Source organism: Polypterus senegalus, chromosome 3 (assembly GCF_016835505.1).
Source record: "Polypterus senegalus isolate Bchr_013 chromosome 3, ASM1683550v1, whole genome shotgun sequence".
In the NCBI taxonomy this organism is placed as follows: domain Eukaryota; kingdom Metazoa; phylum Chordata; class Cladistia; order Polypteriformes; family Polypteridae; genus Polypterus; species Polypterus senegalus.
Window position 1 is genome coordinate 67,831,743 of NC_053156.1, and position 22,727 is coordinate 67,854,469.

A 22,727-nucleotide genomic window follows, 5' to 3' on the forward strand; every position below is an offset into this window, starting at 1 on the left:
CAGCCATTAGCAGTTGTGTCTGTCTGCAGAGAGAATGTCGATCTTGTCGAGATGTTTACTTACCTTGGCAACAACATTTATGTCTCTGGCAACACTTTCTATGAAGTCAGTAGATAGATTGGGAAAGCATGGAGTATCATGAGGTCGCTGGAAAGGGGTGTGTGGCGCTCCCAATATCTTTACAAAAGGACGAAAGTCCATGTTTTTAGAGTCCTGGTGCTGTGTCTCATCGGAGAATCCATGGGTACCCCTGGTTTGATTTTGCATTGACCAAGCAGTTGCTCATGGAGTCCCAAATGAGGCACATTACCTGCATTGTTTGGGAGTGGCACTACAGCCATGTTGCGTGATTCCCCAAGGGTGATCCGGCTTGCAGGATCCTCATTGCTGAGGACCTGAGGGTTGGACTTGGCCAAGGGGATGCCCAAATAGCATCTGACTGCAGCTGACAGAAGGTCATTTCTGGGGGGTGGGAATAGACCGCATGTCAGCCTGGGGGGTGCCAACCAGGATCCTGAGCTGTTTCGTCGTGTGGTGGGTGCAGCAAAGCACTGTACCAGTGCATACTCCCCAACCTGACCTAACTAATGCATCAACTTTAACAGCCCTGAAGGATTAAAGATTATAGATGCTTGTGCAAACTAGTGAGAAAGGGAGACCCAACAGATAAAGTGGGACCAAAAGAAGAGGAATCAGAAAAGTGAAAAATTAAGAAATAAGAATAGTAGAGCAATGTGGATCCTCAACCAACAAGTTCCCAACCAAATGCACTGCAGTTTGCCATTTCTCTATACTCTATACTATTCTCCAATACTTATTTTTTAAGTACTGCCTGATTAAAAATTGTATTTATATTCTCCTAAAGGAGAAAGGAAATACATAAATCTTTGATCGACTTAAATCATAATGTCTTAAATACATGATTTAAACGGTTTATTTATGGAAGAATCTTATTTGAAGGATCATTTAATACAAAGTATATGAACAATTCTATAAAAAATAACCAACTGTATAACCAGCATAGTCCTCCTTAGCTGATAAACTCCTTTTAAATTTTCACTTAATCTTTTGAAACTTATAACATTTCAACTGCAGGATGGTTACGTCTGTCACTTTCTGAAATATTGTTTTTTTTTTTGTAAAGTACAGCAAGTATCTACTACATATATTTATTCACATATATATTAAACAGACCCTTGAAAAAATTAAATTACTTTTAAAGACCCTTACGTTAAGTACTGTACAGTGTAGTTCAGTTTTTCAGTGACTCCTTCTCCTGGATGCCACACCAAAATGTTTCTCATGTTCAGTGAATAAAAGGAGACATTACATGGTTTAGGTATCATTCCGAAGCAGATTATATCTGAAATGAAAGACCAGAAATAGGGCATTAATATTACGTACTGCTTACTGTCTTACTACACCTGTGATTCAATGTTTTCTGTCAACTAATTTTTTTTTTTAATTTTGGCGCTAAAGACAATTTTCTATTTTGGAAGGGTCCAATGGTGATCTTAACCTCATCTTAGGACTTTCTATGTAGATATGAGTATACCAAACCATTGATTCTAGCCCTATAAAGTTACACTTACCAGGCTGTCATGGAGATGCAGCTGTACAGTAGTTCACAGCTCCACTTGTGTCCACAAACGATGAACCAGGATTAACTGTACCTATGGTTAAAATACTTCCTCCCTTCCCTTATCTCTAAACCCCAGATAATTTACAAAGAGTTCAAAGTAAGCAGAGAAGTGGAATCAAATATTTATTTACTAAATATAGAATAACATTTTCTTAACTATGATTCTCAATGTGCCTAAAGCAGAAGCAAACCAAAATGATTATCTTTTGCCTCTGTAAACCCCAATTAGTGGTTTATGTGCCAGTTCAATTGAGCCGAAGTTCCTTTTTTAGCTGGTTTTGATCTTTTATGTCGTAAACAGAGCAAGACAGCAAGTAAGTTAAGTATAAGTTAAATTGCTTTTAATTTTTACTTTTATGTATATGAACATCTTGTTACTTAATTTCAGGAAGATGAAGTAGGCTACTGTGGGATGGTTGTGTGCAAGATACACAGATAAGCCTGGGATGAGGCAGAGGCAGAGGCAGAAGCCAGATAACAATATATATAAACATCATTTGTACATTTGTTAGCATTTAATGAGGCCTTCATCTGCATTCAGGTGCAGTAAGTGATGGTACTTCTCTTGAACAGTAATGAATATATAAACATAATCATTACTACTATATTGAATAAAGAATATCATTATTAGTGAACTGAATAAATACATCTGATATCACAGCTTTCTTATACTGTATGGTAATACTCAGTCATCAAACCTCACCTACATCTTACCCCACCTCGTCCCGTGTCCTGCAATGAGGTGTACTTGCTTCAGAATAAAAAGCTGCATGAGTTTCAGTATTTTAATATTGAGAGCCGCTGTCAAATAAGTAAAGAAAAAATATACAAATTGAAGTAGCCAATCTCTAGGTAAATTATAAACAGTAAACTAAATCGTAGTTGAAGTCATGCAGAATGTTTCTCTGTTCTAAGACTGACCTGTTTTGAAATTCTCCAATACTTTTCAGTGTTTCAGATTTCAAAAATGTGTAGGGGTGTGCTGTCTTCAAGGTAGCTCAATAAAAATTGATCTGCTCTGACAAAATCAGTCCACTGAGAAGACAAATCTTTTTCCATACAGACATGGCTAACATGGCAGGTGCTTTGAATATTATATGCAAATGCACCTAAAAATTGGATAATTTTTGAATGCCATATCTTAGAGTGAAGTATGCACATTTTATATTATTTATGCAAAATTAGGCTTCAGTTTTAAAATATACTACTTTAATTCATGTGTTTAATATGACCAAAACCAAATTTAAATAAAGTGACAAGTTCACACTTATTGACAAACTAGCAAAATACCCGCGCTCCGCAGCGGCAAAGTACTGCCTTAAAATTTTTATTAAGAAGAAAAGTAAACCTTTTTAAACTGAGGGAAAATATACCAATAATTATTTGTTAAGGATCTCTTTGTATGCCACATTGTCAGTTCAGCCCTCCGGTTGTAATATGATCAAGCTGTGCGCTGAGCTTACTCTTGAGCATGCAACGTACAGTTGGCCATGTGAACAGTAATCTTGTCTCAAATCTCATAGCTTGGATTGCTGCTGTCATAATCTGTTTGAGTTTCATGGTTTGTTTCAATTACGTTAGTATTTGCAGGACTTGTTGTGTTGAAGTGACATTCGACATCTGTCAAGCGTTGTAAGCATACAACCGGTTTCATCGATAACTTCACATCTAGCTTTTGAGAGTTTAAACATTCATAAACATCAAAGTGTCTACTACTGAAATCGTCACCTGTCAATCTAAGATGTTTAAGAGGCATTGGCGGTTGTCGAAAGGTGTAAAATATTTGGCCATTTCGGTACACTTGAAAGAGACAACCGAACAATTCAGCTGCAGCCATCAACTGACATGCAGAACCACAGGTGAAGGGCCTAAGCATTTCACTCTTATAGTGCTCCTGTGTAGTATAATTATCTCCTGTACCGTCATCAGTCCACACCTTGAACCTGTCCCAGTCATTCAATACATAAGACACAATGTTCCTCCAGATATCAAGAGTGAGCCTGATATGGCTGTGCAATATGTAACACAGAGAATGGAAAAGGCATGGAAACCACTCGGTAAGTGACAGTTCTTTGATCGATGGTGATCACCTCAATAAACATGTTAATGGGGGTACAATTGTAACGATAAAGGAAATGGGTACCTGAACAATGTAAACTAAGTCTAAAATACCTATACAATAACTATAATTGTAATAAATGAACAATAAAACAGCAGAGAAGCCGTGGATTAAATAAAAAGGCTGCAGTTATTAGCAGGGAGACGTGAATACCGTGACGAAGCAAGGAAGGGAATGAAGAGACCAGAGCGACTAACGGCCTTATATAGGCAGGCAGCCAACAACGTGGGAGGCGTGGGGAAGGGGGACCCAACGCCGCCTCACACGGCGACCAAGCTGCAGGCTATGGACGTATATATGTAAGTAAGTAGAATTCAGTTAGCATTGGGAACCCCCGTATCAAATTTCTTGAAGATGGGCCCATAGGTAACAAAGACCGTCGGAAAGTTCAATATGGCGGCCGACAGTGGCGTCATACCACCAAAATATGTATGTACATTGGTTTCAGTTAGCGCAGGGAAGCTGCCTACTAAATTTCGTGAAGATGGGGCCATAAATAAGAAAGTTTAACATGGCGGACGTTGTCGACCGTTACGAGTAGAATTTCAAAATAAAACCTGCTTAATTTTTGTAAGTAAACTGTAAGGAATGAGGCCTGCCAAATTTCATCCTTCTACCTACACGGGAAGTTGGAGAATTAGTGATGAGTGGGTGAGTCAATCAGTCAGTCAGTCAGTGAGTCAGTGAGGCCTTTGCCTTTTATTACTATAGATTCAAATGTCTTTTCACAGTCCAAACGAAGAGGCTCAGGGAATCCAAATTAGGATGAAGTTTATATTACGTTAAAAATATTCTGCAAGTTTGAAAATGAATGTTTGCATTTGACAACCCTGGTCTGATCTAGTGAAATGACTGAAAGTAGTACTTTCTCAATTTTATTTTCAAGAAAGCCTTACAGATATCTGATATAGGATTTTGGGCATGGACACCTTTTCGTTTGTTTTGAGGAACATGGTATCTAAATACTATTAAAGGCAGGGTGATAATTCAGTTATCTTTTGAAATTATAGTACTTATTTCAGATGAGAAGCCTGATTCTAGACCTCAGTCCCTGACTTAATGACCCAATTAAGTTTAAAAAGATGTGGAGTTTGTTAAAATACAAAAGGCTGGAAGAGAGAGAGGAAGTCTTATTCAACTGATTTAACATCTGGACATCTGTTTAGTGTTGTCAGTGCTTGCAAGACATGTTTTATTATTTTCATTCATTTAAGCCAAATCAGCAGAAAAAAGAAACATTTTCCTCTTTTGTAAAGAAAATGTAATTCTAAAATGCCAAAAATACATGAAAATATGAGTAAAATCATTTCATTTTATAAGCTGGAAAGTTAAAGATCTGGAGCATGAATAAAATGAGTTGGCATCATATCTTAGTTCAACCAAAACAGCCGTTGTGAAAGAGATCCAGTTGAATAGTAAATATGAAGCACAGCTGAAAAAAGATTGGGTTGGTCTGGTTTTTCACTCTAACTATAACAAGATGACTAGAGGGATTGGTGTGTTAGTTCATAAAGAAACTCTGTTGAATAGATATGGAAGAAATATCAGATTTGGCAGGGGGTTAAATGATAGTGTTTGGGGAAAAATTAATTTTGGCTAATAAATCTACACTAAATATGGCAAAGTTATGGAAAGTTAAAGTTCTCTCTTTAATCTATAATATAATCACTTAAGTTCACAATGACAGAGCATTCTGTAAATTAAATACTGTACTAGATGGATTATCTCCAACTATAATTACAAAATTGGCCTTCATAATTTTACCATTGATTAAGGACCACAACTTAAGCGAAACAGTTGTAAACAGTATCTACAGTGTATATAATTCACTAAGGGCACGCAAGACACTGAGCGGAAGCAAGACACTGAGGGCACGCAAGACAGTGAGCGCAAGCAAGACACAGCCCCGACCGCCAACTCTAAGACAATGAGATACAATCAACAGAGCCCCGCCTGCCAACTCTAACTAAGGGCAAGCAAGACAGAGAGCACACGCAAGACAGAGAGATATGCCCGCCAACTCTAATTAAGGGCAAGCAAGACAGAGAGTGCAGGCAAGACAGAGAGCCATGCCCGCCAACTCACAGAGCCCTGCCCACCAACTCTAAGACCACGGGATACACACGACCGAGCCCCGCCCGCCATCTCTAATCCTATATCCGCATCCACTGTCACTTTCGATCAAACAGCAATAATTAGCAAACAAACAAAGATAACTGGCAGTAACAGTGCAAAATTCACAATTGGTATGCCAGTTTGAAAAGATAAGTTTTGAAGGTAGTTTTAAAATGTGTTATTGAATCGGGCTGATGTATATGAGAGAGAAGAGAATTCCCGAGTTGAGAAGCACTATGAGAGACGCTCAAGCTCCCATAGCACAGAGTTTGATGTGTGGTACAGAAAGTACAGCTGCAGATGAGAATCTGAGTGAGCGAGAGGTGTGTCAGTCTGTAGGAGATCAGTGAGGTTGTGTACAGCTTGAAATGTTAAGAGCGGTATTTAGTATTGTATTCTGTAATTAACAGGGAGCCAGTGAAGTTGAGAGACAATAGGTGTATAGTGATTCCTCGCTATATCGCTCTTCGACTTTCGCAGCTTCACTCCATCGCGGATTTTAAATGTAAGCATATCTAAATATATATCACAGATTTTTCGCTGGTTCGCAGATTTCTGCGGACAATGGGTCTTTAATTTATGGTACATGCTTCCTCAGTTGGTTTGCCCAGTTGATTTCATACAAGGGACGCTATTGGCGGATGGCTGAGAAGCTACCCAATCAGAGCACGCCATGCACGTATTAAATAAAACTCCTCAATGATATACGATATGCTTCCCGCGCGGTGCTTTGCATACTTAAAAGCTCTACCAGCACCTATTAATTTTTGATTCTCTCTTTCTTGCGGCAGCTTTATCAAACGATTGATGATGCATTTTTTGTTAACAAGCGTCTCCTCTTCCTCCTCCACCAGTGCTTCACATACTTAAAAGCCCAACAGCACGTATTGATTTTTGATTGTTTGCTTTTCTCTCTCTCTGACTCTCTCTTTCTCTGACATTCTCTGCTCCTGACGTGCACTCCTTGAAGAGAAAGATATGTTTGCATTCTTTGTGTGAAAGAACTGTCATCTCTGTCTTGTCATGCAGCACAGTTTAAACTTTTGACTAAAGGGTGTTATTTCATGTCTAGAGGGCTCTAATAATGTTAAAAAACGTATTTAGAAGGTCGTAAACAGGTGTTCTATGCTCTGCGAAAATATTAGATTTATAAATAAAGAATCCTACTTTGCAGAAATACATTTATCACGGTAGAGTCTGGAACGGATTAACCGTGATAAACGAGGGTTTACTGTAGTATGTTCAGTGGATTTAGAACAGCAGGCTATTATTCTGGCAGCAGAATTTTGAATAAATTGTAAGTGATGGATACGTTTTTGTAGGATAACAGAGAATACCATTACAGTAATCTATACATGAGGTGACTCGGGCATTAACCAATACTTTAGTACTGTGTTGCATAAGAACAGGACGAAGTCTAGAAATGTTTCGAGATGAAAGAAAGCAGTCCGAGAAATGTTACTTATATGGGAGGAACTATTTAATAAGTGCCATTATTAGTCTATAAATGGATATAAATAATTGCATGTAAACGATTCACCAAAATCTGTTGTATGGAAACGATACTGTTTAAAACGTTATTGTTTTTTCATCAGAAAACCCGGTTTCCACATCTACCTGTATTAGTTTAAATGGCACTTTTACCACTCGCAATAGGGCGGACGCCCTGATTTATCGTGTCGACTGGGCAACACAGTGAATGCGGCATCTATCTATATATGTCTATGTTTTCCGTAGCCTGCTACAGGAAGGTACTCTCCCGACCATTGACATTGGTTTTGCTCCTTGCTATTTTCGTTATATTGTGACGGTGGTTTCCTAAGCCTTTGTTATACTGAATTCCTTTCTCACCATTTTCCATTCCTATTCTTACACCGCCATATGCTACGGGATTCGGATAGTACAGTATATTATTTTTTAGGATCCAAGCGTCAATTTTCTCTAAAAGTTCAAGTTCAGATCTCTTACCTTCATGAGTTTTTGTCTAGATAATCAAATCTTCTTCACTCCTTTCCGTTTAAACTAATTAGCAACTACAAATTATGTACTGTATATGTGCATGAGTGTACCATACAACAGACTGGCATTTGTTTCTTTATTGTGGTAAATGCCGTCAAGAACTTGGATTAAATGGGTTTAAAAAATGAGTGAAGGTTTAGACCTTAACTATTATAGCAGTAATGAAAGGGTAAAGTTAAGTCCTGTCCTACTCTAACTGAAGCTTTATAGGCTTCACATATTTGGCAGCTTGTGTTAGAAACTGAATATTTAATTACAAAGCAAAATTCAAACATATTGTTCCTTACCCCGTCAGGACACCTTTATAATGGAAGGATGGAATGAAAGCACCTCCTGGAGTAATGTGCCCCCCAGTCCAACAGGTGGCAGCAGCTCTCTGTTGGGTCTCCCATTTACACTCCTGCAGGGCTTCATGGGAAATGGAGCTTCAATAGGCAGCTCTGCTGGGTCTCTTGGGATCCACCAGAGGGAGCTGTGGGGAGGAGGATTCTTCCTTTTTAGGGTGGTTCCGTCTGACTCGGAAATGCTTCCCGGATGCAATATTGTTGCACCAGAAGTACTCCCGGGTCTATTAAGGAAGCCACACCTCCTTACTTAAGTTGAGTCAGAGTCGGGTGGATGAGAACGAAGCTCACTGAGGAGGAGTGGTTTAGAGAAGGAAAAAAACTTTCTGTAACTGTATTTGTGCAACTTTCAGAGAAGCCTGTGAGAGGTATTTGAACACAATAAATAATTTGTTTGCACCCGGGACTGGTGTAGTTGTGGCTGTGATTAGGGTGTTGCAAAGCCCTCTTACTTGTCATACTCCATTTAGGTAAACTGTATCTGACCATTCTAATCAACAAATAGTTAAAGCTGCAGAAGAGTCAATAATAAGAATTTAAAAACTCTAACATAATAAATAATGCAAATAAATATATAAACTTTGCATATACTTATTGTATATAATAGTATATAGGCAGTACATAGGCTAAGTATAATTTTCATTTATTTATTTTCCTTTATCTGAATTGTATTGTTTTCAACTGTCTGAGGAAACATGCAAGTGTGAATTTCATTGTACTATGTATACATAATGGGTGGTATGGTAAGAAGACTGGGTTTTGCATCCCTTATACTCTCTGCATGGGGTTTGCATGTTCTCCCTATGTCTGTGTGAGTTTCCTCCAGGGGCTCCGGTTTCCTCCTACACTCTAAAGGCATGCAGGTTAGGTGGATTGGTGATATTAAATTGGTCCTAGTGTATAGCTGGGGTGGGTGCATGTGTTCACCCTGCGATGGACTGGTGCCCTATCCAGGGTTTGTTCCTGCCTTGTGCTTTATGCTAGCTGGGATAGGCTCCGGCAACCTTGTTCAGGACTAAGCAGGTTAGAAAATGACTGAATGATTGACAATGATGTATACTTGACGATAACGTGCTCTTAAAATACTCTTTGTATATTAAAAATACAAATTTCAGACTCATTATGATACTGAAATGCAATTCTATAAAAACTAGACCTTTAAACTTCTTGTGAAGTATGAACAATTTTGCATTCATTTTTATTTCAATCTCTTTTAAAGCATTTTACAAACCACAGGAAAAAAATACTTCAAATTTAGTTTCAAAAACTTAATCGCTTAACTGAAAATTTCAATAAGAAATCACTAAAAACTTTTATAAATATTTATTGAATCTCATGCCTTCCAACAATGAATTAATGAGAAAATATTTTGCCACATAACCTTTCTGTATACTTGCATCATTTAGTTAAATTAAGAAACATGAAGTAATTATGAAACAAAGTAAAGAATACTATAGTATGAGTCAAAGTTAAAAAAACATACATACATACACACAAACACACACTCATGCACGCACACAACAGCTCTCAAAAAAGTAAACCAATTCCACAATAATGTAATGAGAGAAATGTATTAATAAACCCCCTGTACTTATAAGTGCTGCATCTATATCCTATTTACAATTAAGACAAAGCCACTTCCTTAGGACTTAACACTGGGCCAAGGAGGAAGCCCACTACCGAAATGCAGTATGATAACAATTTCATATGTAATACCATACCATACCTAATGATATTATGGATTTATTGATGGAATTAGTTTTATAAAATTCTGTCACCAACAAAAACTGCATTAAAATACAAAATGTGCTAACAAAGTTAGGCCAGTAAGCTTAACAAGCATCACAGGAAAATTAATGGAAGGAATTATTAAGGATAAGATTGAGCAACACATGGCAAGGACAGGAGTTATTCTGAACAGTCAGCATGGGTTCAGAAGAGGGAGGTCGTGTTTTACTAACATGTTGGAATTCTATGAGGAGGCAACAAAAGGATACGATCAAAGTGGAGCTTATGATATTATTTATCTGGACTTTCAGAAAGCATTTGATAAGGTGCCACATGAGAGGTTGGGCATCAAGTTAAAAGAAGTGGGAGTTCAGGGTGATGTTTTAGATGGGTGCAGAATTGGCTCAGACACAGGAAGCAGAGGGTGATGGTGCGAGGAACCTCATCAGAACTGGCCGATGTTAAGAGTGGTGTTCCACAGGGGTCAGTGCTAGGGCCGCTGCTATTTTTAATATATATAAATGATTTAGATAGGAATATAAGTAACAAGCTGGTTAAGTTTGCAGATGATACCAAGATAGGTGGATTAGCAGATAATTTGGAATCTGTTATATCATTACAGAAGGACTTGGATAGCATACAGGCTTGGGCAGATTTGTGGCAAATGAAATTTAATGTCAGTAAATGTAAAGTATTACACATAGGAAGTAAAAATATTAGGTTTGAATACACAATGGGCGGCCGGAAAATCGAGAGTACACCTTATGAGAAGGATTTAGGAGTCATAGTGGACTCCAAGCTATCAACTTCCCAACAGTGTTCAGAAGCCATTAAGAAGGCTAACAGAATGTTAGGTTATATAGCACGATCTGTGGAGTACAAGTCCAAGGAGGTTATGCTCAACCTTTATAATGCACTGGTGAGGCCTCATCTTGAGTACTGTGTGCAGTTTTGGTCTCCACGCTACAAAAAGGACATAGCAGCACTAGAAAAGGTCCAGTGAAGAGCGACTAGGCTGATTCCAGGGCTACAGGGGTTGAATTATGAGGAAAGATTAAAAGAGCTGAGCCTTTACAGTTTAAGCAAAAGAAGATTAAGAGGTGACATGATTGAAGTGTTTAAAATTATGAAGGGAATTAGTACAGTGAATCGAGACTTGTATTTTAAAATGAGCTCATCAAGAACACGGGGACACAGTTGGAAACTTGTTAAGGGTAAATTTCGCACAAACATTAGGAAGTTTTTCTTTACACAAAGAACGATAGACACTTGGAATAAGCTACCAAGTAGTGTGGTAGACAGTAAGACGTTAGGGACTTTCAAAACTCGACTTGATGTTTTCTTGGAGGAAACAAGTGGATAGGACTGGCGAGCTTTGTTGGGCTGAATGGCCTGTTCTCGTCTAGATTGTTCTAATGTTCTAATGTTCTAAACAAATGCAGACCATATGTATTAATTTCAGTCCCAAACAAGAAACAAGAACAAACGTCCTTTAAGTGACAAACAAAATAAAACATTAAACAAATATCAACATTAAAAACCCCTGTATTGCTGCCGAGCAACTGTTCATTATATCTTAAGAAATGTTTTGAAGCACAGTATTAAAATCCCAGAAACCAATGCATTATACTACAGCAAAAGCCGTTGGCTATGTTAAATAGATAGATAGATAGATAGATAGATAGATAGATAGATAGATAGATAGATAGATAGATAGATAGATAGATAGATTTACTTTTGCTCTTATTGTCAGATAATCCAATTTGAGGTCAAACTGGCTAACTTTATGTTGAAAATGTCAGCCAATAATCCAGTTTCTAACCCGCTGAATCCAAATACAGGGTCACGGGGGTCTGCTGGAGCCAATCCCAGCCAACACAGGGCACAAGGCAGGAACCAATCCTGGGCAGGGTGCCAACCCACCGCAGGACACACACAAACACACCAAGCACACACTAGGGCCAATTCAGAATCGCCAATCCACCTAACCTGCATGTCTTTGGATTGTGGGAGGAAACCGGAGTGCCCGGAGGAAACCCACGCAGACATGGGGAGAACCAGCCAATAATAATAATAGTAATTTTAACAGATATCTGCATATTAATATATAAAAACGTTTACAAAGTGTTTTTGTACAACGGTTTTGTGAAAAACACAAACTATGTTTCTACTTCTTTCTCATATTTAAAATAACATATCATGATTCTCAAAGCTGGTACTACTGTTCCACTCAAGAATATACAAATGATTCGAAAGAAAGTGGAGGTCAAAAATTGAATTTATTTACAAACAAGATACAGCACAAACCCATTACCCAATGTGATTTATTTTCTTATGGAAGGATCATGGACACTGCCTTTAAAAGCTCAATACATAGTCCCAGCTAATGTGTTCAAGTTTTACTAAGCAAAAAAGATGAGTTAGACTCAGAGTCCTAGTAAAATCCCTTCCAGGGATTGCCTAAGATGCCACAGACTTTGTTACACTTTTATGAATTTTAACAGCTGGATTTAATACATACAATCCACACATAGCTTACAATGTAAAGATCTTTAAGCTGTGTACAGACTAAATTGCCAGAAGTCAGTCTATCTAACCATTATTATACTCCAAACAGCCAAAGTGAGTTATAAGAAATGATCACTAATGTCTTTAAGGATATAAGCCGCTGATCTTTGTCCTGCAACCAAGACCACTACATTGAATTACATTGTGGTTTACAAAGCAACATTGCAAACAACTTTGTGGAAACAATGACAGTACAGCAACAAGTTTCAGAAGTGATAATATTTTTAATATATCTAAAAAGAATGCTACTAAACTGTTAATGGAATGGAAGGCCTCACATTGAAAGTGTTCTCAGAACACTCCTTTCATCTGATCATGCTAAGGTATTTTTTATGTTTGGTACTTTGTTCTCAGTATAAAATGTTTTTCACTGCTGACAATAATGCATGTCAGAGTGTTTTAGTGGCCAGTTATTAAACACTAATTTCTGCCTTGTAGGAAGAAATGGTGAAATGTATTTCTTGGGAACTGCTAAAGCTTAAATGATTTTTAATGAGTATATGATCTTTGTGATGTAAATCTAAATAAAACCAATTATATATATTTATTTTATATTTTTTTGGTTGCTGTTTCCTACATATACACATAATTAATATATGTAGATCCTATGTATTATTGAGAATCTTTTAGTCTGTTTCATAGTATATTCTTTACTACTTGCCTGAATCAGTTGAGCAATAGCCTACCAGCAAAGCATCTAATACTGCCTCACCCATATGCAAAATATAAACATAAGAACAAAGAAGTACATTAAAAGTCACATTTCCTTTTAACTGCAGGACACATAATAAAAGCAAACTTTGCTTTCTGTAACATGCAACACTTTGCTCTAGCAATGTCTAAACTGAGACAAAACATGCATACTGCCCGACCACCGTACTACTCTTTTTCAACCTTTTTAATCACCTACCCACCTACAGCACAAGAAACGAGATACCACTTGACAGCATATTTATGCTGTAAAAACAATTTTCCCCTATAAACTAAAAGACTTCTGGTCTTGCTCTCATATAAAATTCTATACACCTGGAAAAAAAGTCTTGCTTTAGCTTACACCTGTATGAACGATCTTACTGAGAACTGACAAAAGTGTATTATTTGTACTGTATAAGTGACTGATGACACCTAAATTGATGCTTGCATCACTGCTACAGAGCCAACTGGCTTATAAAGGATTGATCTATCTTGTAATTGTTATTGAGAACAACTGCTACTTAATAATTTAGTATTCTTAAATCATAAAATTAGTTTTAAGTTAGCAAGCAATTACAAAAATAATAAATAGATGATTTGACAAAAAATATTACAGGACTTTAGACGTAATTGTAATTGTCTAATGGTTAAAAAGCACTTCAGTTTCAGTGAAAATTTAAAAAAAAACACATTGTTTTAGAAATATGTAGGAGTCAACAGAAATGCACATAATTGTATATTTTAGAGTTATATACAGTGCATTCAGGAGATATTCAGACGCCTTTTCACATTTTTATGCTGCAGCTGCTATCATTTACTATAAATTTATTTTCCTCACTCATCAAACAACACTCAATACTCCAGAATTACAGAAAACAAAAACAGTATTTTAGAAGTTTTTGCAAATATACTGAAATTAAAAAACTGAAGTATTATATTGAAACAAGTATTCAGACCCTTTATTCTTTACTTAATTGATAAGTACTGTATATAATATGTATACCAGCATACTTCTACTGTATGCATACTCTACAAACTTGAATGATTTGCACTTCTTATTCAGCAGAGAAGTATCTTTCTGGGTGGAAGGAAACTGTCTGGCTAGAAAAAAGTCACATGAACACAAAAACTCACATACTCTTACAGGAAACATAGCCCTGTAAGAAAATTATATGAACATCCAAGAATAAATAACTGCATCACCATGATTTGCTTAAGTACCTCCAAATGTTACTTTTACGTTGCAAGATGTTGACTAATATTGCATGCAATATTTAATTAATTCATCACGTGATACAGTTTAATATTTTGGGGCAGGAAATGCTTCTTTCTTCAAAGCTCTTCTGTCTCATGATGTGGTTTAGATTTTTTAAGACAGCTTTTCAGAGTACATTTTCACACCTATATTACATGGGGACAACAGAATGACAACAAAAAATAAAAATACCTTTTCTTTGAGATGATAAAAACAAAGGTACTTTGTGGGCTAAACACTACTTTTCTTTTAAAAATATTTTAAAAGAATATCAGAACAGGGTGCAACATTCATTTAAAAATCCTAGCAAGAAGTAAAGCTTGGGACATAATTTTTATTTTTTATCATATCTATACAAGGTGCTGAAGATATATCACACAATGTTACCCCCACTATAAAACAGTATGTATTGCAGATTTCAACTTTGTCAAATAAATAACATTAACAAAAATAATGTCTTCTTTTGATAAGAGATAATTATATTAAATAATTTGTAAAAAAAACAAAGCATATGACCAAGGACACAACACTATACATTACAGGCAACACCACAACTAATCAAAAATGTCCATGCCTGTCAGAGTACATCCTGTATGCATATGGAGTTAAGTCAACTGAACATTTACAAAAGATGTTAAGATCTGTCTTAGAAGGCAAATTACACATGTAAGGAATATGCAGTAGTAATAGCTTCAGTATAGTAATTAATATTTGAGGAAGTGAGGAAGAGAAAGAGAGCGAAAGAGGGAGAGGGAGAGAATCCAAGTACTCTATACACAGAATATAAAACTGCTATGGTAATAACTGATGTTCACTGAGTAACAAACATGTTTAAAGCTTATGTGTTGCTTGCTTGGATAAAATGGAGCCTACAGTAAATGTGAATAAGTTGTGAAAATTGTAAGTTTACATATCAAAATTTCAGCACAACATTATTAGATAATAATAATAATAATAATAAGCTACATTTATTGAGCGCCTTTCACAAACCCAAGGTCGCTAGATCTAGAATACAGAAGACGAGGAGAAGGAGGAAGAAGTTGGGCAAAAGGTATCACACAAGAATTTGAATTCAAAACTGGGCTAGAAGGATGACATACCTGTTAAAACATTAACAAAAAGATGCAAAAAACTAGAATGTGTAATATGTTAAATTGTGCTCCTAGCACAGATACAGTGCCAACCTCACACAATTCTGTAATATAAAAAAACAAAGGAAGGTTTGTTAAATTTTAGAAGGTTAAAAATACCACTGTATAAAAAAAAATCATAAACCTAATTCAGGATCACAGATGGCTGGAGATTTTTATGGCAGCCATAGACAAAGTACAAGTCTATTGAAGGTATCATTCACAAAGAGCCAATTTAGATTAATAGTTACTGGACGTCAGTAGAGAGTGTCTTCATTCTGGATCAGCTGGAGAGAACAGATAGTTTCTGGGAGTGCTGCAACAAGACACTTGCAGTAGTCCAATCTATAAGGAACATGGAACTAAACAATGAGTTGAGTGGCTTTGTAAAGGTCAAATATGCTGTGAAGAAAGAAGACACAGGACTGGGTCAAAGAAAAAGTGTTTCTTGAAGAAGAAGGAATCACCAATAAAGGAAATTGAAGGAAGACCTAGACATTACCAGAATATCAATGTTAAAATGCCACTAAAAGATATAAAGTGCCTAGAAACTAATGTAGAGAGATAGAGAGAAAAAAGGGTCTAGCACTCATCACTGAAACTAGACAGCATCTGACAAATGGTCAAAACCATCATCGCAAAAATGGGTCTTATTTTGGAAGTGTTCAATATAGATTTTTGCAAATAACTAATTTCTTTTTTATGTAGAAGCCGTAGCCCTTTGAATGGATTTAAATTGTGTTTGGTTGCACTACCACACCATGCAATAATACACTTCAGGAAACTTTACATTGTACAAAAAGAAAACATTGCTGTTATTCTTTTATTTCTATGCACTTTTTGAGACGCATCAAATGGTAAAGATAGTCTAGTGTCTTTTTTAGCATGCTGCAAGTCTGACCTAGGTCATCTGGTATTTGTAACCTGAGAAGAGCTACAAGTCTCCTCTGTTGCTTTACTGATACAGATAAAAAGGTGCAGGCTATCTCACCAGTGAAACTGGTCTCTGTAATATTCACACAGCAAGCAGAGACGTAACCTTGTACCTCACAGCAAGCAGTGATGCAGATGCACTCCATAGGTTCAGGAAGAGCACTGTGACAAGTTCTGTATATTAATCACTTTCAATGCAAGCACCAGTCACACATTCCGGGCACAACATAAGTCATGCATGGCCAAAGAAGTAACGTGGCAACGTGCCTCTCTAGAAGGAGCTACGTGGAATTGCACCAAGGCTGACAGGAAAAGTATGCAGTGTTGCTGACAAGAAAAGAACCATGGTGACCAACTCTGGTGACAGTGAAGCACAATGTACAGTCTGAGTCATAACTTTAAGCACAAGCCCCAGTCATACACTCCAAGTACAACAGAAAGTCATACCCAACAAAAAGATTGGATGTGTAATGACATCAGATGGCAGTGAAGGACACTGCAGCAACCTTGCAAGAGTGACCTGGGGTGTTGTGTTTACATATGCACCACCTTTTTTTGAGGACCGGTGGTCCAAATGTTATTATACTTCATTATACTGATTGAAGCAAAAGAAGTGTTTGCAGGAGTTTAGCAGACTTACTTTAGATTAACCTTAATGAATTCCTGTCCAATTCTTAAGCTTTGTACAAGGTAAATATTTTTTTTTTTTAGTTTTAGATAATGCCTTAAAATTCTCCTAGTTAAGCAAAATTAATCAATGCACTAACAGCATAGAGCAGGAAATAACAACAAGTTTGTCACTACATAGTCAAATGTGATGCAATGCTACTAGAACATGCTACATATGGATTTGGGATCATTATCAACTCCAAAGCTAACTGACAGATAACAAATGATAACTAAAGTGTGAAAATGGATGGAGAACAAAGGAAGTCAGGAATAGTCTTAACAAAGGTCCATATTTGTAAACAGAAGAATTCTTGATTTACAACAGAGCTGGTCAAAAGATGCAAAAATGTTATCAATACATTAATAAATTAAAGACTGTATCATTAAGGTGAGGCTAAAATGTAATATTATCCTGTAATGTAGTCTGAGGTTACAGGACCTCTGCCCTAAAGTTTATTTTTATATCCTGCAGGAAAAGGTACTATGTGTTAAGCAAGAGGAGAACAATCTGATCTAAAAAAAAAAATTATAAGTCGATCAGAGCTCATAGTAAAGCATATAGTATATGGAGGAATTTGTACTAGATTTCTTTTCAAGAACCAACCAAGCAAGTGCGTTTTAGTAGCTTGTGCTTCCTTCCATTGTCTGAAAATTTAAATACTACCAACCCAGCAGTAAAGCTGGAAGTTAGGTAGTGGCATACCGAAATGTTGTTTTGATCTTTGCATTGTCATCCTATTAATATATGTGCTTTTTGCATTCCATAATAACAAAATTGAACATTCTGAAAAAGCATTTGCTGCAAAGTATGGAAAGACTATGAAAAATAAGCAAGAGTTTAAGAAAAATATTTATTGAACAACTAGGGGGTTATCCCCTTGCTTGCTTTGCTCGGCAACCCCCCCGGCCTGCACTACGTGCCAGCCACTTTGCGTCTCTGCCACTCTCGTTGTGAAGAGGGATGCTGAACGCACCCCAAGGAGACGGGGCTGCTCCTCCGAAACCACCTCTTAAACGGTGATACAACAACATCACAGGTCACTGTGACATTTAAAGAGTGTTTTTCTGTTAATCAATGTCATGAATGCCCAATTATATCTACTTTGATTCCTTGTTATTTAACAAGAAAATGTTGAAACATTCAAGGGGAGCTGAATACTTTTTATAGGCACTGCAACTGGAAAAAACACTTTTACTCAAACTAATTTTAAGCTTTCATATTTAATAAAGTTCATCTAGTAAGTGTAAAACAATATAAAATGATACATTTAGATTAGTAATCAAAATTTCCATTCCTTCCTTTTAATTCCCCTTTACTTCCAAATGTGGCAAATAGCCAGCGCTTTGATAGCAATTGCTAAGCACATTCGTGACAGTGTTTATCTTTACTTAACTTTATTTGCTTCCATGTCCTAATATGAAGTAACCTGAATTTATTGTGTTTAAGTGTACAGAGGCTTCTGGGCTTCAGTAAAATAGCTTGATCTGAGTGCAAATATTTAGTCCAAACACAAATTTTCATAATATGGTAAAAAAAAGATACCCCAGCCTACTCTATGAACACTTTTTTTGCATCCAGAGACATTAGCAGTGGAGGAATATGGTGTACATCAAGCAGTGTGTAAATGTTTACAATTGCTGGTTTCCTTTATCCAATTTAATCATGTTGATGTTTTAATTAAATTTGTCTTGTTCAGTTTGGTTTTTCAAAGGCCACCATACTATATGCCACCCCCTATCCTCTGGTTCACATAAACATTGTCAACATTTGAGACAGTGTAAACTGGAAATATGTCACTAATCCCTCTGAATATTCAGAAATTCATGGCCTGTCTATCACTCTGAATGAAAACAAACCGAGACTGACTGGAAAAACCTTTGCAGCTTTAGACCCCCACAAATCAAGTTTTCTTTTATAAATCTGGACATTTGCATGGAAAGTTGTGTATGTACATTTCAAACTCTTTTTGTGCATATACCAGCTTTACAAATGAAGCCCCAGGACTGTGAAATGATTATGGTTAAGAAGTTTCAACAAAGGGTTTCTTTGTAGTAGGAAATTAATCGCTTCAATGTAAACTGTTTTATCTACACATGTTATATATCTCTTTTAGCGAATTGTATGTCCATTGGTCAGTTTTGCATGCATGCCAAAGATGAATTAAAATGCAACAAATGAATAAAGTAGCAAACGAGCCTATGCAGACCTTTCCCTGAAAACTTTTATTAAATCCTTACCGAACCTTACACCTTCTACTTGCTCCTAACGTTACAGTCTCTTTATATAAAACCCATAGGATAAATGAAAATGATTATAACCTAACAGAAACGTCTTGTTCATTATACACTGCCTTCCTATTAAAAAACAATACTAAAGAGCAAAAAATCAATACCGATATTATACAGTACATTCTTGTTTTACTTTGTTAAATATGTGATTTCCGATTACAGCTCTGGAAAAAATCTGGGTGCAGTTAAGAAAACCAGCTTTGCATCACTGATTTTGGAGACCCTTATTTTAAGTAAACTCATTAATTAATAAGAATGGTGCTTACCTGGTTCTTCAAGCTACTGACAATTTTTAATACACACTAACGGATGTCTTTCACAAAATATGCACGTTTGTCATGACCATAAGAAATTATGTTTAACATACTTTATAATATGCTTCTGTCAATTTTCTTTACTTTTACCTTTAATAAATAGACTTTCCTTTGGAGCAGGGGTCAAATTGCATAGTGCAATGAATAGTCAATGTTTGCAACTTCAGAAATTACTCATAGAAATGAGGTCTCAGCTCGAATTGGGAAATTTCTGGACAGGATTCAGATGAGTTGACATGTCCCACTCTTTTGAATGTTAGTTTGAATCATTCATCTTCAATGAACAGATAAAACTGTAACTGCCATACTTGACAAAAGAAACTGTGATTTGCAAGGTGTTGAGCTGTTTTGGCTTCCACTAAACATATCTTTTGGGAATTCAGGCAGCAGATGTTTCCCCAAACAGTTTTATAAAACTGAATGTTTTCTCTTGCAAACTTAGAAGGGTTGAGGATGCATGTTCTTTTTTGAGAAAAGTTACTTCTGTCTTACTACCCCCCCCAAACTCAGTCTTATTTCTGTTGGCCTCTTGGTAGTTCCTTGAATGAGCCTTCTCTTTTCTCTGTCATCTGTTTGGAAGGGACATCCTGATATTTGCATTATTTTAACAGTGTATTTTTTCTGTTATCAATAGTCTTTAAAATGTGATCAAAATTCTTGTATATCTATGTACTTGTCTGTATCTTTCAACAAAAAGATTCCTGTAGCTCTTTTATTACTGCTTGTGAATGATGATTATACAGTATATACATCATGCAACCATGAACTTGTAAGAGAAATCCTACATAAACAGGTTAATTGTATTTCTAGGTAGTGAGAATAACTTTTGATATGAGATGGAGGCAATCTGCCCTGATATATGGTTTCAAATGACACTTGTTAAAAATAAGCCAAATTGTTATTCAAAAATGAAAAAAGTGGGCACACCCTTGTAATCAAGGCAATATTTTTTACAATTTTCATGGGTGGCATTAAAGCAGTGGTTAGCACTGCTGCTTCATGGATCCAGTGTCCTGGGTTATGAGATATTTGCACATTCTCATAGTGTCTTCATGGCTTTTTTTTTCTCCAATATCTCCAAAGATATCCCCAAAGATGCGTGGCTTATATTAGTTGGCGACTCTAGAAGGTCACAGTGTGAGTGCAGGCGAGTGTGAACAGGACTTCAGACAGACTGTTTAGGGCTATGTTATTGCATTGTGCCGATGAAATTCACCATGGCTCAAACTCTGAATTGGATTAGCTGGGTTTGAGAATGTTATGTATAAAATAACCTATTTGTTTTCTATTTAGGTATCGCTAGTTACAAGATCTTATTTAAGATTAAAAATACCTGATGCCTTTATATCAACGAAGGTTTAATAAGGGTGTGCAGACTTCTGCCATGCACGTTAATCCACACTCATATGGGGTGGGGGCAGCTCAGCTGATTATGCTCCAAAGCACTCCCAAAGTTTGTCTAGGAAATGGCCCTGCACGTCAGTATCATTTTCTAATTGTACAATGATACTTTGAATTACATTCTTTGACTCAGAACAGTAGTATTACGTGCAAATACAAAAATATACAGAAGGGGCTATTTTAAGACCGACATCATAAAATTCACTATATTATTAAATAATAGGTTTTCTGCCCATTATCTACAGGATTTGTGCAGACTTGAGGTCCTACTATCACACTGTCTTCGTCCAGTTTCAAAGATGTTTTGAATTACATCACTTTGGTGCATTTCACATTATTGCACAATCAATTTACAGTATAAAACAAGTCAAATCCTCATTTATCGAGGATTAAGCTATCTCCGATTAAATACTTGGGACAGACAGTGCAGCAACAGCGTGTGCCACCCTTGTTTGAAGTGATAACTCACTGACTAGACATTATCTGCAGCAAGCCAAACCACAATAAAATTAGAATTCAAAAAACAAAAAAATGCAGCTACCAAAGCAGCTCGGTTAACAAAGAAATGCGACAAGTTCCTGTGTATTTGCATAAATCAGAACAGAAGTGCTTACCTGATACAAGTAGTGTTAGGTGGAGCGTCACCTCCGTGGAGTATCCTAGCCTGAGCATTTAGACACAATTTACGCTGATAGCAAGGGGTCTAAATGGTCCTCGTCTGAAAATACTGCTGCTGTACTACGCCGCGATCCGTCTTAAAATACTGCTGCTGTACTACGCCGCGATCCTTCCCGTATACACCGCTGTTAAACTTGCTCGCTGCCACCACTTTGCGGGCGTAAGACGCGGTTTAGCGCTTAGGAAGACAGAGAGTGGGCGGGGCAAGGCACGCGCGGTACCTGCAGAAAAGCTACAGTTTGAAGAGAGCACGTACAGTGACAAAGTGAAGGTGGGTGTATGTTATGCAAGGCTCACAATAATTCAATAAATATATACAGTATATACAGTCGCGATAATTATAGTGCAGCCGTTTTTCAAGCAGTTAACAGTTGAATCAGTGTATTACTGTATACAATTTTACACTACCTAATTGAACTTGGAAGTATACCAAGACGGAGATAATGCAGAAGGGAGCGTAGTCCACAAACTAGTCTTTTTTTATTTCTAACCTTTTAGCTGTCAGTGCCTGACATAAGTTTTATGTGACCTTAAGCCAAACCGTATCAGTGGTCCTAAAATCAGTAGACCCGTTCTTTGTAATCTTATGATCTATTAACTCAGTGATTCTTAACCTTTTTTGAGTCACGGACCCTTTAAAGAATCTGATGAAAGCTATGGACTCCCTTCCCCAGAAATATTCACATAAACACAATTTTTCATGCAGTTAATATAATGTATTTTATTTATCTTGATTAACATTCAATCCTCTTGTGCAAATTAAAAAATATCTACTATTACTACTACTACATCTATTACTACTACTATCTACTACTACAGTAATAATAATA

General features: G+C 36.7%; 1 protein-coding gene across 1 annotated transcript in view; it reads right to left on the minus strand.

Annotated features, from left to right (window-relative positions):
- The window catches only part of il20ra (interleukin 20 receptor, alpha), a 37,536-nt gene extending 15,466 nt beyond the window's left edge, over positions 1–22,070 (minus strand). The window contains exons 1-2 of the mRNA XM_039747439.1: positions 21,834–22,070; positions 1,231–1,363 (exon numbers count right to left, since the gene is read on the minus strand). Coding sequence (XP_039603373.1) covers positions 1,231–1,363; positions 21,834–21,891 — 191 coding nt within the window. The 5' untranslated portion in view covers positions 21,892–22,070. The remainder of the gene's footprint in view (positions 1–1,230; positions 1,364–21,833) is intronic.
- Positions 22,071–22,727: the final 657 nt, after the last annotated feature.